Here is a 16,767-nt window from a genome sequence, read left to right as displayed (position 1 = left end):
TAAGGACAAGAATATAACCAGTTAACAGTAACAGTGTCTCACTTTCCTTTGAAACTATTCACCCTTAAGTGACATAAAATGAGAAAAGAAAGGAACATAACAAAAAAAGAAAAAATAGTAAAAATGATAAAAGAAGAAATCCAAGTTAGGGCAGGAACAGGAACAGAAAGGGAGATGAGGAATAATATAGTGGAGCAAGTGACTGAGTTGAAAAAAGAGGACAGAAAAAAGAAATAATTTGCAGAGTGGAATGAGGAAAAGAAATAAAAAAGAATTTGAAGGGCCTCTTTCAGACTATATCTTCTGCACAGCCATGTGAAGAATTAAGTCCTTTTGTCTGAGCTAGCCAAAGCAAGACCCCTAAGATTCAGGCTGATTTCAGGCTGCAAGGCCCAAATTGAGTTCCCTGACCTCCTACAGGATTGAATTCCACAAAGTTCTACTACAGGTTGCCTTTGCCCTTTCTTTAAAGATGTTCGAAGTTGGGAGCTCAGAAAAATACACTTTTTGACCACCTGTGTCTCTGCAGAATGGATCCAAGGACTGGCACAACTAGGAAGCCTGAGAGTGGGAGATGATGGGTATGTTGCAGGGGTGCTCATGCAGCTAGTTAGTCCTTACCAATTGGGCCCAGGCAGGCTAGAGGGAGAACAGATCTCAGAGCAGCTGTCCAGACCTTCTGCCTTCCACCTTCCTTCCACTGGGTGCTGTTCCAAACTTCTAGATTTAAGAACCAAATTCAGTAGCATGGTTGGAAACAAAGTCAACACTCAAAAATCAATAGCACTGATGATATGATACTATTAAAAAAGAGACTTTAAATTTTCTGGAAGATAAATTAGGCAGAACACTTGAAGATATTGGCATAGGAAAAGACTTTATGAACAAATCCTCAGTAGCACAGAAACTAGCACAAAGAATCAACAACGGGGATCTCATCTTATTAAAATCTTCTGCACTGCAAAAGAAACCATCAACAAAACTAAGAGACAACCTACAATGCGGGAAAACATTTTTACCATCTGCTCCTCAGACAAAGGACTATTATCTAGAATATATAGAGAACTCAAAAAAATCAGGCCTCCCAAATATAAAGACCAAATTCAAAAATGGGCATCTGAAATGAACAGACATTTCTCAGACAAAGAAGTAAAAGTAGCAAACAAATACATGAAGAAATGTTCCACATCACTGGTCATTCAAGAGATGCAGTTGAAAACAACACTGATGTTACACTTTACCCCACAAAGAATGGTTGCTATCAAGAAATCAAACAATGACAAATGTTGGTGGGGTTGTGGGGAGAAAGGAACTCTTCTCCATCATTGGTGGGAGTACAGACTGGTGCAGCCTCTATGGAATCAATATGGAGATACCTCAGAGAACTAGGATTAGAGGTTCCATTTGACCCAGTTATCCCTCTGCTGGGTATATTTCCAAAAGAATTAAAAGAATAATACCACAGTGATATATGCATACCCATGTTTATAGTGGCACAGTTTGTAATAGCTCAAACTTGGAAATAGCCCAATTGCCCATCAGTTGGATGCTGGATAAAGAAGATGTGGTTTTTCTATTACAATGGAGTACTACTCAGCCATAAAGAATGAGAAACCAGAGTTATTCATTGGAAAATTGATGCACATTGAGACCACATCTTAAGTGAAATAAATAAGACACACATGTGTAAATACCAAATAGATTCTCTGGTGTAAAAAACTAAAAGTGTAAATAATATCCAAATTGTACAACTGATAATATGAAGTAGGAAGAAAAGGGCTAAAGGTGTAGCAGAAATGGGAAGGGTAGGGGAAAGGAATAAGGAAAAAGAAAAAATATGAGAAAAGGAAAATTGGAAACAAAGTCTTTGTAAATGGGGAGGGTGGAGGGGGTGAAGGGAGGGCATGGATATGGGGAAAAAATGAGAACCAAGATCTGTCATGTAAAGGTACAAGATCTCAATGATGAATATAACTGTAATGTATACCTAAAAAGTACCAATAAACTCAATAATACTTAAAAAATCAATAGCATTCCTGTATATAAATAAGAAACTCATTGACAGAGAAATTAGGGAAGCAACACCTTTAACAAGAGCATCCAAAAAGTGAAATACTTAGGAATCAATGTAACAATGGAAGTGAAAGGTTTTTACATTGAAAATTACAGTATTCTGCAAAAGGAGATAAAAGAGGATATCAGAAAATGGAAAGATATCCTTTTCTCTTCAGTAGGAAGAACAACATAGTGACAATGGCCATAGTGCCAAAATTGTCATACAGATTTAATGCAATCCCAATCAAAATACCATGAGCATACATCAAAGAACTAGAAAAAACATTTCTAAAACTTACATGGAACCAGAAGACACCTAGAATACCAAAAACAGTTCTGGACAACAAAGGCAAGGCACAGGTCATCACAATCCCTGACTTGAAATTATACTACAGAGCTGCTATGATTAAAACAGCATGGTACTGGCAATAAAATAAAAAGACAGACCTGAAAATCAATGGAACAGATTAGAAGATGCAGAAACAAACCCAAACACACTCAGCCAACCTTATCTTTAACAAAGGAGCCAATCATCCTCACTGGATGAAAGATAGCCTCTGTAATAAGTAGTGCTGGAAAAACTGGCTTTCAACATGCTGAAAATTCAGACTAGACCCATACCTCTTACCATGCACTGAACTCAAATCAAAATGAATCAAAGATCTAAATATTAAAACAGAAACACTAAATCTGCTGGAAGAGAGAATAGGTAGAACTCTTGAAGACATAAATGTAATCAAAGACTTCATGAACAAAAGCTAAATATTAAAAAAAATCAACACCTGGGACCTCGTCTTATTAAAAAGATTTTGCACAACAAAGAAAATCACCAACAAGGTGAAAAGACAACCCACAGAGCGGGAAAAAAGTTTAGCTAGTTCATCAGAGAAAGGACTAGTATCTAGAACATATAATGAGTTGAAAACTATCAGGGTCCCAAATTTTAAAAATAGGCACCTGAGATATATAGATATGCCTCATATGAAGAAATATAAATATCAAATAAATATCTGAAAAATGTTCAACATCACTGGTAATTCAAAAGATGCAACTTAAAACAACACTGAGATTCCATCTCACTCCAGGAAGAATGGCTACTGTCAAGAAATCAACCAACAATAAATATTGACAGAGTTGTCAGGAAAAAAGAACACTTTCCCATTGCTGATAGGCCTGTAGACTGGCAACCACTGCAGAAATCAGGGTAGAGATTCCTCAAAAACTAGGACTAGAGGTCACGTTTGACCTAGCTATTCCCCTGCTGGGTATCTTCCCAAAAGATTTAAAAGCATCGTACCACAGTGATATACGCACACCCATGTTTATAACAGCACAGTTTGTAATAGCTAAATCTTGGAAACAATTCAAATGCCCATAAACCAATAAATCCATCAAAAAGTTGTGTTTTTAAAAAAATAATGGAGCACTACTCAGCCCTAAAGAAGAATAAATTTGAGACATTTCTAGGTAAACAGATGCACCTTAAGACCATACTCTTAAGTGAAATAAATCCAACACACATATTTAAATATCACATTGTCCCTCTGGTGTGAGAAACTGACCAAAATAAGGACCAAAATATTAATAGATATTGTGAAATAGGAAGAAATTGCTCAAAATAATACTGTGTCAGATACTGTTAGTAATTAAAATGTTTTATGTACAAATATTATAGTTTTCTTAAAAGATGAGTTAAGAGATAGATTAGCAAAATATATTCTTTTAATATCATGATACACAGTATATTTACCATTGCTATTTTCTAATTATGCTATTAAATTTTAGTTTTTATAGAAGTGTTTTTATATTTTCTTTATCAATATCTACCTGTATTACATTAAAATAAAAAGCTTTTTTTAAAAAAAAAAAGTTCTCGCTAGTCAAGGTGGCACATACCTGTAAGATCAACATGTAGGAGGATCACCATGAGTTTTGACAAGCCTGGTCTACATAATGAGATTGTCTCAAAAAAATTTAAAAAAAAAAAACAAGTAAGCAAGAATAGTGCTTAAATGTGCTTAATAAACTCAGAAATCAGATCTATTTTTGGACCAGTGGATGTTTGATAAAAGCAAACAAACATAAATCAAAAATAAGTTCATACCAAATAGTTTCTTTGGTGTGAATAAACTGTAATAGTACATAAGATCCTAATGATATAATGGACAATGTGAAATAGGAAGAAAGGGGCTAAAGGTGTAGGGAAAGTGGGAAGCGTAGGGGAAAGGTAATAAGGGAAAGAAAAAAATATGAGAATATGAAAAAATGGAAATGAAGTGTTTGTAAAGAGGGAGGAGAGGAGAGGTGAAGTGAGGGCAGGGACAAGGGGAAAAAATGAGAACCAAGACCTGTCATGTAGAGATAAGATCTCAATAATGAATGTAACTGTACTGTATACCTAAAATGTACCAATAAACTCAATGAGGGAAAAAAATGTTCATAAGGTCACAAATGCCAAAGCTAGCTGTGTGCACTTTTAGGGCAGGTATGTCATGCAAGACTGTAGTTCAAGTTGCTATGGAGGCATTTATCATTATGAACTGAATATATGAGAAAACACTGTCAAATTACCACCTGAAATTCTTTAAATTACACAGAAAGTAGTTGTATATACATTATATATATGTACACACATAATATATATATATTTACATATTTATTATTGTACAATAATATGTGAAATATAATAAAACACACAAAAACAAAATATGACAGTAAGCAAATAAACAGAAAGGATGTGTGCTGCTGAGTTACCATAATGGGAATCTGCTTTTGCTTTAGTAAGGCTGATTTTCACTACCACTCAACCCATGCTTAGAAGGTGATGTGAGGCAGTGGTTGTTATGTTTAGGTCTAGATTTCTCCTCCAAAGTCTTACACAGTCATAGGTGGGGATTTTTCAGAGGTGGCTGGATCTAGAGTGTGTGATGTTATAATTGATTCATGATACAATGTTAGGCTCAAGGCATTACGATTAAGGGTGTGAGTGCTACCCACCCTAAGTATCAAGAATAAGATATAAGGGACAGAAAGTGTTGTGATCTGCTTTTGCTTGCTTTGCTACCTTCTGCCTACCATGAACTGTTCTCTTCTGCCATGTCTTTCTACTATGACACCCTGCCTTGGGGCCAGCAGATTATGGACTGAAACCTCTAAAAACTGATCTAAATAAACCTTTCCTCCTTTAACTCTTGGTGTTGAGTATTTTGTCTCAGCAATGAGAAAAGTAACTAAGACAAGGAGGGTTGTTGCTGTGACTATACTTTACCATATGGTTCAGAAGCCTTTGGAGCTAGCTTGTGAAAAAGGGAAGTGTTATGAAAGGTTTGAAGATGCTGGCTGAAAAAGTACAGCTGGAATGCCTTAGGCTGTACTTGATGGAAGATTCTGCTCAGAGCTCAGAAGACCAGAACGCTTTCAGAAATGATACTGGTAAAGACCAGGTTCATGAGGTTTATGCTGGAAAGAATAGCACTGGGTGTTGGACTTTAGATAATTTGTATTATGGCTTGGCAGAAAAATTGTTTAAATTTTGCTTGTGTCCAAAGACTTTGCCTGAGACTGAGATTAAAGGTGGCAGACTAATTTATTTTTCAGAAGAAATTTCAAGACAGATAATGCTGGGGCAGTGGTATGACTACTGTTGGGGCTTTTAGCCAGATCTATGTTGAAAATCAAGAAGAAAGAGCCCAACAGAATGATTTAACACATTTTGAATTTGCCTAGAAAGGAAGCATCAGTAAAGTTGTGTCTTAAAAAGATGGAACAGAGGAAAGAGGTCACTGAAAAGGTGAGCAAGAAACAGCCATGCATTTCAGAAGAAGACAACAGAAAAGATGGCCTGAGGACATCATAAGACTTCAGCAGGACTCCAGTCTTTGTAGCCTCAGAGTTGACTTTGCTTTGAGAAGAGAGTCCCAAAGGATCATGTTCTAGAATGGTGGCACCCTAGGGAAGTTGTTCTTTGGGGATTGAATCATAGGTTCTTAACCCCTACATCCAAGAAAGAAGGAAGCCTGGCTACTGCCCCAGCTGACAGCAGGTGTTGGTGTCAAGCATGTGATGCTGGTTTTAGGTGCATGCAGAATTCAAGATTTGTGGGGTCAATAAAGCTTCCATCAAATTTCAGAAGAATATCTGGGAGGTCAGGCAATGTGCCCCTGAGAGGACAGTGTGTGAAGCTGTGAAAATGAAGCCAAATTTGCAGTGGACACCCAAATTATGGAGAAGTCAGGAAGGTGGATCATCTGAGGAAAGCTGCAAGGAGGAGCAGAGCTAGCCCAAGAGAGAAGCCATGGGAGCTACAACTACCCCAAGTGCCATAAGGACAACTCAAGTTCTTTGGAAGTCACCTCTTCCCATAAACTGCACCAGATGCTACATGTGGAACTACAGGACTTAACGTTTACCTACAGGATGTAGACTTGCTCTGGTCCCATTCCTTTATATCCTATTTGTACCTTTTAGAATGGTAATGTTTATCATGTGTCATTGTATGTTGAAAGTGTTTACCTTTCTTTTCATTTGTACAGGGCCTCTTATCTAAGAGTTTGCTTTAAATCCTAGGGACTTGTGACTTGGACTTTTCAGCAAGGCTGAAACTGTTAGGACTTTGGCAATTCTTAAAGATGGATTAAGTGCCTTTTGTATAAAGGAATATGCATGAGTCCTTCAGGGGCCAAAGGCGGAATGTTATGGTTTGCAACTAGATGTTTCTGTAAAGCTTCATGCAGTCATAAGGGAAGCTTTTACAAAGGTGGATAGATCCAGAGTGTGTGATACTGGGATAAAGGGTGTGTGATTACTTTATCAGTCCACTGATCCCTAATCCCAGTATTTTAGGGTATAGAAGGCTGAGAGAGAAGCTGCTAAGGTCCCATGCTTGCTTTGCTGCCTTCTGCCTGCCATGAACTCCTTCTCCTCTGCAATGTCTATCTACCATATCTCCCTGCCTTGGAGCCAGCCTATTATGGCCCAAAGCTGCTACAAACTGAGCTTTCTCTCCTTTAACTTTGGGTGTTGGATATTTTGTCTCAGAAATGAAAAAAATAACAAAGACAATGATTAAGTGCACAGACTTTGGTGCCAGCTTGCCCAGGTCATAATTTGTTGTCCCTACACCTACAATGTGAAATAATATAAGTAAGTACTAGCAGTATGTCCAGATCTATCACTCCTAAGTGTAAGTTACTTAGCATTTCTGTACCTCAGTTTCCCTCTCTGTAAAATGAAGATAATATTGTTAACTATTTTGTGCATTAACTTTTACAAAACACTTAATTAGTACCTAGAACAAAGTTAATACTGTGTTAATTAAATTAATACTGTGTTAATTCATATATAATATAAGCCAGATGTGATGGCACATCCCAGTAATCTCAGCTAGTTAGGAGGCAGAGGCAGGAGGACAGCAAATTCATGGAGAGTTTGGGCAACTTATCAAGAGCATTTCTTGAAATAAAAACAGCTCAGGAAACAGTTAGGTGGTAGAGCGCCCTTGGGTTTAATTGCCCTATCTATGTACATATAGAACAATTTTCACTTGGATAGGGTGGCAGAAAAAGCACCAAACAATATCTACATTTTTCTACAATTCTATCCACATTGTTTTCTCTTTTTGTGCTTTTAAGTCAAGGAAAAAAATTATTGTCCAACAAAGGAAAAAAAATCATATTTCACCATTTTTACTTTTCTTTCTCAAAAAATATACAAAAACTCAAAAATTTTTTCCTAAAAAAATCCTTGAGCAAAATGAATGTTGCAAGATGTAGTAGTTCATCCTGTGGGTCTTTATCACCTGCCACTGTTTTACACACCTGCAGTACCCATGCCACTGTATGATGAGCCAACCCTTAGTCTTTTCCTACACAACCCTTTGAACATCAGTACATTCTTAGTAGGCATTAGCAGAGTTGCTTTGAGAAACTAGTAAGACTAAATGAGAACAAAAGAGCAAGAAAGGAGAATCAACTTCTGTACAATATGATTTCACCTGGTCACTGCCCTGCCTCTGATTAGGCACTGGATCCACTGAGGCCACACACATGACCATTTCCCATGCTAATTTGAGTTTTATAAGTGACATGAAAGTAAAGTTTCAAGGAAGCTCAGCATCTCTTACCAGAAACATGTTCTCTTGTCACACAATGGAGAAAAGCAAAAGTGCAAAAAGGTCAACTGGGAAATGACTGCTTCCTTAGGAAAACTTTGTTATCAAATCAGGTTATCTGGGTCCAGATAGATCTTTATTTTCATATGCTATGTTCAGATAAAGTCATACTTGGTATTCAGGAGCCACCGACTCATCTTACACTTAGATAACACTGCAGCATGCACATATTTCCGTGAAACAGAAAGTGTGTCTTGCAAAGAGAAAAGGACTGCATTGATTCCACCTCACTCCACAAAGAATGGCTGCTATCAAGAAATCAAACAATAACAAATGTTGGTGGGGCTGTGCGGGGAAAGGAACCCTTCTCCATTGTTGGTGGGAGTGCAGACTGGTGCAAGCACTATGGAAGTCAATATGGAGATACCTCAAAGATCTGGGACCAGAGGTTCCATTTGACCCAGCCATCCCTCTGCTGGGTATCTTTCCAAAAGAATTAAAAGAATCATACCACAGTGATATATACACACCCACGTTTATAGCAGCACAGTTTGTAAAAGCTAAAACTTGGAAACAGCCCATTTGCCTATCGGTTGCAAACTGGATAAAGATGTGATTTTTCTATAAAAAGGAATACTACTCAGCCATAAAGAATGAGAAATTAGATTCATTCATAGGAAAATGGATACATATTGAGGCTATACTTCTAAGTGAAATAAATAAGTCACACATGTGTAAATACCGAATAGTTTCTCTGGTGTGAAAAACTATAATAGTGCATAAGATCCTAATGAGATAATTGACCATGTGAAATAGGAAGAAAAGGGCTAAAGGTGTAGGAAAAGTGGGAAGGGTATGGGGAAAGGTAATAAGGGAAAGAAAAAAATAGAAAATGAAAAAATGGAAATAAAATGTTTGTAAATGGGGAGGGGAGGAGGGGGTAAAGGCAGGGCAAGGACAAGGGGAAAAAATGAGAACCAAGACCTGTCACATAAAGGTACAAGATCCCAATGATGAATGTAACTGTACTGTATAGCTAAAATGTACCAATAAACTCAATGAGGAAAAAAAGAGAAAAGGACTGCATCAATGTGAAAATTGTGTGGAAATTAGTTAATCTCTCCCATAATTCTTTCAGCTGTGGGCTACATGCTTTGACCCAGAGATGGTCCGCCCAACCCTGGAGAGGACACTGCAGGAACTCCAGCTAGATTATGTGGACCTTTACATCATCGAAATGCCCATGGGCCTTAGGGTGAGTTTGCATGCCTCAGCCTTAGGGCTCTGCCCGTCTGTGACCATGAGCCTACAGCCAAGTACATGCAGTTTGTTAATCCCTTAACACCACAGAATGCTATGGCCTTCGTGCCATAGATTAAAGTGTATTGCATGAGAAATGTCCAAAAGGGTTACATTAGGAGATTTGGGCTGGATCTCAAGTTTCTTGATTCATTTCATTATAATTTATTATTTGTTTGTTTGTTTGTTTGTTTGTTTTGTTTGAAATAGAGGTTGGCTCTGTAGTTCAGGATGATCTTGACTTCACTATGTAGCCCAAGCTGGCTTTGAAGTAAATGAAATCTTCCTGCCTCAGCCTCCAAGTTCTATTACAGGCTTGCACCACCATACCCCTCTTCCAAGTTTCTTAATCTAATTGATTCTTAATCCAATGTAGTTTCTCTTATACCGTGTTCTATTTTTCATAATAGTTTAAACTCCATCGAACCAGCAAGTAGTTCCTTAACTGTGTCCACATTTTAGCTGCCCAGCATCCAAACAACACCTTCTTCCTGTTCACGCAGTCATAAAAATGTCCTTGAAGCAAACAATGCAAAGCAGTATATCTATCAAAAAATATACTCGGCTTCTTCCCCCCAGCCCCCAAGGGAAACAACCTTAAAAAATAGTCAGATGTTTGGAACCAGCTCCAAGGTTAGGATATCTAGATGTTATCTGTTCCTCTAGTTCAAATTCAGTTCTTTCTTGCCCTTTCTCAAGCTATAGATACATTGTTAATTTAACACCTTATACACATGCTGCAGAGTGGTGACTGTTTTAAAATTTGAAGGATTCTGAAACAAATCTGGGCACTTGCCCAGGAGATGACGAAGGTCCTGCTGATTAGGAAGAGTGAGGCCTCTGCCCTGCAGTGGCTAGAGTTCCTTTAGTGGCCGCTGCCCTTGCTTCATTCCCTAGGAGCTTCACTGCTGTCTCCTTTGTGGTCACACCCAATATCCATCACTTTAGGGGAGATTTTCCTTTTGCATCCTACTTCATGGACATGTGGGTTTGGAGCTTCCACAGCTAGTTTCTTATAATACACGTTAACAGTTTGATACGGTTTCAGTAAATTTACATTTAATTGCTCCATAAATGAGCAATTAAAATTAAAAATTTTGTTTTGTCCAGTGTCTTTTATCTAATCCTCAGCCTGCAGGTTTCTGTCTCTTAGAATACAGCCTCCTCCTTCTGCTTATCTGCTAACTCCTTAGCTTATTAGCTTCTGCCTTAGTCTCTGGCTCAAAAATATACATAACTGGAAAAACATATATAAAGTGCTTTTTTTATTCATTAAGTTTATTGGTATATTTTAGATGTGCAATATGATGACATCCATAATTGGGAATTTGTACCTCTATTTTTTGTTCCCATTCCGCTTCCCTCCCTTCAACTCCTCCACCTTCATATTTACAAAGACTTTGTTTCCATTTTTTCTTTTCCTCATATTTTTCTTTTCCCTTCTTTCCTTTCCTCTACTCCTCCCACTTCCCTTTCCCCTTTGGACCTTTTCTTTCTATGTCACATTATCTATTATACATGTTGACCCTTATATACACTTTCAGTTTTCACAGCAGATAAATGATTCCATATTTATAAATGTATGTTAAATGTATTTCATTTAAGAATGTGCATTCCTTTAGCTATAAATGACTCTAGTTTCTCCTTCTTTATGGCTGAGTAATACTCCATTTTATTTTTTTAAAACACATTTTCTTTATTCAGCCTCCAGTTGATGGGCAATTGGGCTATTTATGAGTTTTAGCTATTAAAAACTGTGCCACTCTAAACTTGGGTGCACATATATCACTGTAGTATGGTGCTTTTAATTCTTTTGGAAGATATCCAGCAGGGGAATAGCTGGGTCAAATGGGACCTCTAATCCAAGATTTTGGAGGTATCTGCAAACTGATTTTCACAGTGGCTGCACCAGTCTACACTCCCACAACAGGGGAGAAAGGTTTCTCTTTCCCCACAGCCCCACCAGCATTTGTTATTGGTTCATTTCTTCATAGCAGCCATTCTTTCTTGGGTGAGCTGAAATCTCAGCATCATTTTCATTTTTATCTCTCAAATAACCAATGATGTTGAGCATTTTTTCATGTGTTTATTTGTTATTTCTACTTCTTCATCTGAGAAATGTTTGTTCATTTCAGAAGCCCATGTTTGCAGTGGGTCTTTAAATTTGTGAGGTCTGATTATTCCAAGTTGTTTATTCTAGATTGTAGACCTTTGTCTGAGGAACAGCTGGTAAAAAAAACTTTTTCCCAAATTGTGGGTTGTTTGTTCACTCTGTTGGTGGTTTCTCTTGCTGTGCAGAAGCTTTGGGGGGTACTGGTGATCAAACTCAGTACCTTGTGCTTGTGAGGCAGGCATGTGGGAGTATTGAGCTAAATTCCAGCCCCAGAAGCTTTTTAATGAGATGGGATTCCAGCTGTTGATTCTTTCTGCTAGTTTCTGTGTGACTGAGGTTTTCTTCCTAAAGTCTTTTCCTATGCTGATGTCTTCAAGACTCCTAACTAACCTCTCTTCCAGCCAGTTTAGTGTTTATGTTTTAATATTTAGATCTTTGATCCATTTCAGTTTTAGTTTAGTGCATGGTGAGGGAAACAGGTCTAGTTTTAATCTTTGACAAGTTGAAACCCAATTTTTCTAGCACCACTTATTATAGAAGCTATCTTTCATCCAGTGAGGGTATTTGGCTTCTTTGTCAAAGATGAGGTGGCTAAATACATTTGGATTTGTTTCTGCATCTTCTAATCCATTCCACTCATCCTCAGGTCTGTTCTTTGCCAGTACCATGCTGTTTTATCATAGCATAGTATAGTTGTACTTTGTAGTATAGTTTCAAGTTTGGGATTGTGATACCCCCTGCCTTGTATTTGTTGCCTAGAATTGCTTTTGCTATTCTAAGTCACTTCTTGTTCAAAATGAATTTTTAGATTCTTTTCTCAAGTTCTGTGAAATATGCAGTTGGAATTTCAATTGGCATTGCATTGAATCTATATAGCAGTTTTGGAAGTATGGCCATTTTCACTATATTGGTTCTTCCTATGCAGAGGCAAGGTATGTCTTTCCATTTTCTGATATCTCCTTTGATCTCTTTTTTCAGAGTGCTGTAGCATTCAGAGTAGAGTTGTTTTACTTCTTTCATTAGATTGACTCTTAGATATTTCATTTTTTATGCTATTGTGAAAGGAACTGTTTCTCCAGTTCCTCTTTCAGTGAGTGTTGTTCATATAATGAAAAGCTATTGATTTTTGTGTTGACCTTGTATCTAGCTACTCTATTGAATTTGTTTATTAAGTCTAGAAGAATTTTGGTGGAGTTGTTGGGGTCTTCTATACAGAGTATCATGTCATCTGCAAATAATGACAATTGAACCTCTTTGTTTCCTATCTTTATCCATTTTATTTCTTTCTTTTGTCAAATTGCTGTGGCTAATGTTTCCAAAACTACATTGAACAGGAGTGGAGAGAGAGGACAGGTCCGGATTATATATCCCGGGGACACATGCTTTGTTGAGCTAAATAATTATAGAATATACTGTTCTAAGAGAGGCAGACACAAGGCCTAGGCTCTTCTGGGCAGTTCCTCCCTCCTTCAAAATGTTGCACCCTGAGTATATTCTGCAGCTATTCTTGGGGACTACAAGTAAGAAGGGGGAAGAGTAGTGTCATCCAAGACTATCCAATGACTTGCCCTATACCAGTTTTATTTCCTATTGAGTTTCTTACCTTCTGAACTTGTGTAGCACTGACTTTTCTAATTCTGCAAAGCCCATACATGAACTTTTGCCATCTTCAATGGCAATTAGAACACACATTCACACAACATCATCTTGTGTCTCATTTTAAAAGCCCAATAGAAACAGATACATCTATCTTTCTCATAAGACCTGACTAAAGGCTGCAAAAATGGTCCAAAAACTCACTGTTTTTGTAATAATACCCTAAAACTCTAACTTTAGTTAGCCTACTGGCTGAGTCTCAGAGCAACAATACAACCACATGCTGCGCTACCAATAGAGCAAGAATTGCCAGTTCTCAGCTGAAGGTTGAGAAATTCTCATTGTTCATAATCCCATACTATTCTAAACAATTCTCCATTTTAGACCCATTACATGCAATAGCCCAAAACATCTGTATTATTCTGAATTCTTATTATACATAGCAGAAAGCCAGTTCAAGGGAACAGATAAAGAAATAGAGAATTTGAAAAGGCATCTAATCTAGGCCCAAAAGTTCAAACTATGTATTTCCACACTAGCTCTTTCTTAATCTTCATGATATAGTTTTCATCCTCCTCAAAAATCTTCATCTATAATAGAAATCGACTAGGCTTCACATATCAAGCCTACAATATCAATATAACTTGAAAATTCAGAGAAAGCAAAATCACACATTAAACCTCCTGGAGAAATACTGATTCACCTGTTTGAGTCACTGCTTATTCTTCAGTCTATATAACCATGAAAGAGAGCTGAGAAAATCTAGGCAAACAGCATGGGCTGAGTTTCACTGGACAGGAAGACATAAGGATAGTATAAAACAAGGGAGATTTCCACTGAGCTCATTAATTAGATGTCACTTAGTGGCCAATGAATCCCATCTCTGTATCATATGAGCCTCACAGTGTGTTCAAGTCATAGCTAGTCTCTCTCCCACATTGCCAAAATTTGGTGCAATAGAAAGAGTACAGGCTTTAGGGTCACCCAGAAAGGAAATGACATTAGGCTTCATTACTTTCTAGAATAGTGACTTTTGTTGTTTTGAATTTTTTTAATTGACAGTTTTAATATTTGTAAAATGGAGACAATAATAACTAACAAGGCTGGGGACATAGCTCACTGTGGTACAGCACTTGCCCAGCATGTGTAAAGCCCTGTGTTTGATCTTCAGCAGTAATCATCATCACATCATCTTACAGAGTGTTATGAGGAGTCATTAAAGATATATGTAAAGTTATTGACATGATGTTTGGCATTTTATAGGTAATAAGTGAAAGATAACTTTGTGAAATAGTATGGTGGAAAAGAAGCAGTTATATGCCTGAAAAACCTCATTTAATTAAAGACAAAATAGAATCCCCAAGTGATAAAGTGGCTTCTCATTTTCTAGTCCAACAGAACCAGGCCCAGATTCTAGGTCCTGTGGTATCTGTCCCATGTGTACTTTCCTATACCTCATTGCCCATTCTGCCTCATCCCTTCAAGCCTGTTGACACCAACACTCCATTGACTCCAGGGATTTCTTGCTTCAGGCTCTCAGGTGTTATGACCTCAGCCCTAATTTTCACTCTGCTAGTAGTGATTTTTGTTCAAATGACAGACTTTTTTATCTGAGTCTTAAATGTTTAGAGTGAAACTACATTTAAAAGTTAGGGAGCTAGGCACACTCCTCTAATTCCAGCACTGGGGAGGCTAAGGCAGGAGGATTTTGGTGAGTTCAAGGCCAACCTGGACTGCAATGGTGAGACACTCTCTTAAAAAAAAAAAAAGTTAGGGCCTGAGATTTAGCTCAGTGGTTCTGCTGCCACTTGGCTCATAAGCATAAGGTCCCAAGTTCAATTCCTGGTACCAAAAAAAAAAAACGGGGGGGGAATAAGTTTACTTTCCGGTGGCTGAAATAACTTTCTAAATATTTTTTTGAAAGGTAAATAGAGAATTTCTATTTGTATTATGAAAATGTCAAGGCTCAGGGAACAGAAGATTAAACTTTTAACAGTAAAAAATGATGCAATATAACATTACCCTCTGAATGATTTTGCTAAAAAATCAACATTTGAAGCTGTAGTTTTCTTTTTGTTGACCCTCAAGATTATTTTTCTCAATAACCTATCTTAGCATCTTATTTTTTAAGTCCCAATTTGAGAAAACAAAGTAATAGAATAAAGTACAAAATATAAAAATTATAAGGCATTTTTAAAGATGAATGAATAAAAATGACAGTCAATAGCATGGGTTTTGCATGGTTGAATTATTCTCTCAATATTGCCTGGCAGTGAGGAACAAGAATATAAGAAAAAGAAAAGGGGTCTTCTCAAGATGATAGAATTAGTAAAGTAGACTCAGAGGAAGCTTCTTTGAAAATATCTAAGATGGGTCAAGTGCAATAAGAATTTAATTAAAATCTGGGGAAAATGTGTAAAATAATTCACTGCTAAAAGGCTTTCCTAACGTGTATGGAGCACTGAGTTTGACCCCTTGCAATGAAAAACAAAAAAGGAAGTCAAAATATCCAAAACAGTACTCTTGATTCCTGGCTCCAACCTCAAAAAATGATTACCACAATCCACCCATAGAGCCAGGGGTAATATTTGACTTCTCTTTATCCCTTATTATCAACCCCCACAACATTTCCAAGCCAACATTAAGGTGCACTTGGCTCTAGTCCCACTTTATATTTTAATCTATTCCTTTCTTTTTATCTCCATTGCTATTGCCCCAGTCCAGGGTACTATCAGCTCATGTCTATTGCAACAGTGTCTTCCTTTGAGCTTCCCAGAAACAGAACCTGAGATGAGGAAAATGCACATGACAGTGACTCAGTAAGAAATATAACCAGAAAAATCGGATAGGGGAAATGTAAAATCTGTGGGGAAATGTGACTGAGAAATAAGGAAAGGTAAGCAGATGTGTGATAGAAAACAAAGTCCTACAGAAACCAACTTGGGTTCAGTGTCCCAGGAGCCTCTGATCAAAGTCAGTCACATTTCAAAATTATTTGATCAAGGAAGAGGAATCTGCAACTGTGGATTATGGGTTGTCCCAGGTGAGTGTAAATTCCTGGGGATGTCGCAAGTAATTAGACAAGTGCTCTAGCACTCTGGGTTCTATCTTCTGACAACTAAATTCAAACAAGAGCTGTGGTTACAAATCATGACACACAAGGGTAGGTGTTTTAATCTATTCAGGCTGCTATAACAAAATAAGTTAGAATGAGTAGCATAAATCACAGAAATTAATTGTTCATAGTTCTTGAAACTAGGAAGTCCAAGATCATGGAGGCAACAGGTTCAGTGCCTAGTGAAGGTCCATTCCTCATAGATGGCGCCATGTGTTCTTACATGGTGTAAGAGGCACAAGAGATCTTTGAAGCCTCTTTCACAAGGGTATTAATCCCATTCACAAAGGCAGAGCACTCTTGATCTAACTCCTTTCCTAAAAATGCCCTACCTTTGAACAATGCTGTCCTCTTGTTAATCAAGTTTCAATAAATGATTTCACTAGAGAAACAAATATTCAGAGCAGAGTAGCAGGTAACTGGCAGCTCCTGCTACAGGATCCTAATCTGCTTTATGTGTTTTCACATTTATTCATTGTA

At 37.5% G+C, this 16,767-nt stretch overlaps 1 protein-coding gene across 1 annotated transcript in view; it reads left to right on the top strand.

The window, feature by feature from the left end:
- Akr1d1 (aldo-keto reductase family 1 member D1) overlaps positions 1-16,767 on the top strand; it is a 78,359-nt gene that overhangs the window by 29,825 nt on the left and 31,767 nt on the right. The window contains exon 3 of the mRNA XM_010631704.2: positions 9,303-9,419. Within this exon, the coding sequence (XP_010630006.1) occupies positions 9,303-9,419 (117 nt within the window). The remainder of the gene's footprint in view (positions 1-9,302; positions 9,420-16,767) is intronic.

Source organism: Fukomys damarensis, unplaced genomic scaffold (assembly GCF_012274545.1).
Source record: "Fukomys damarensis isolate Sample0158 unplaced genomic scaffold, DMR_v1.0_HiC HiC_scaffold_16, whole genome shotgun sequence".
In the NCBI taxonomy this organism is placed as follows: Eukaryota; Metazoa; Chordata; class Mammalia; order Rodentia; family Bathyergidae; genus Fukomys; species Fukomys damarensis.
This window is presented reverse-complemented; position numbering and strand designations above follow the sequence as displayed.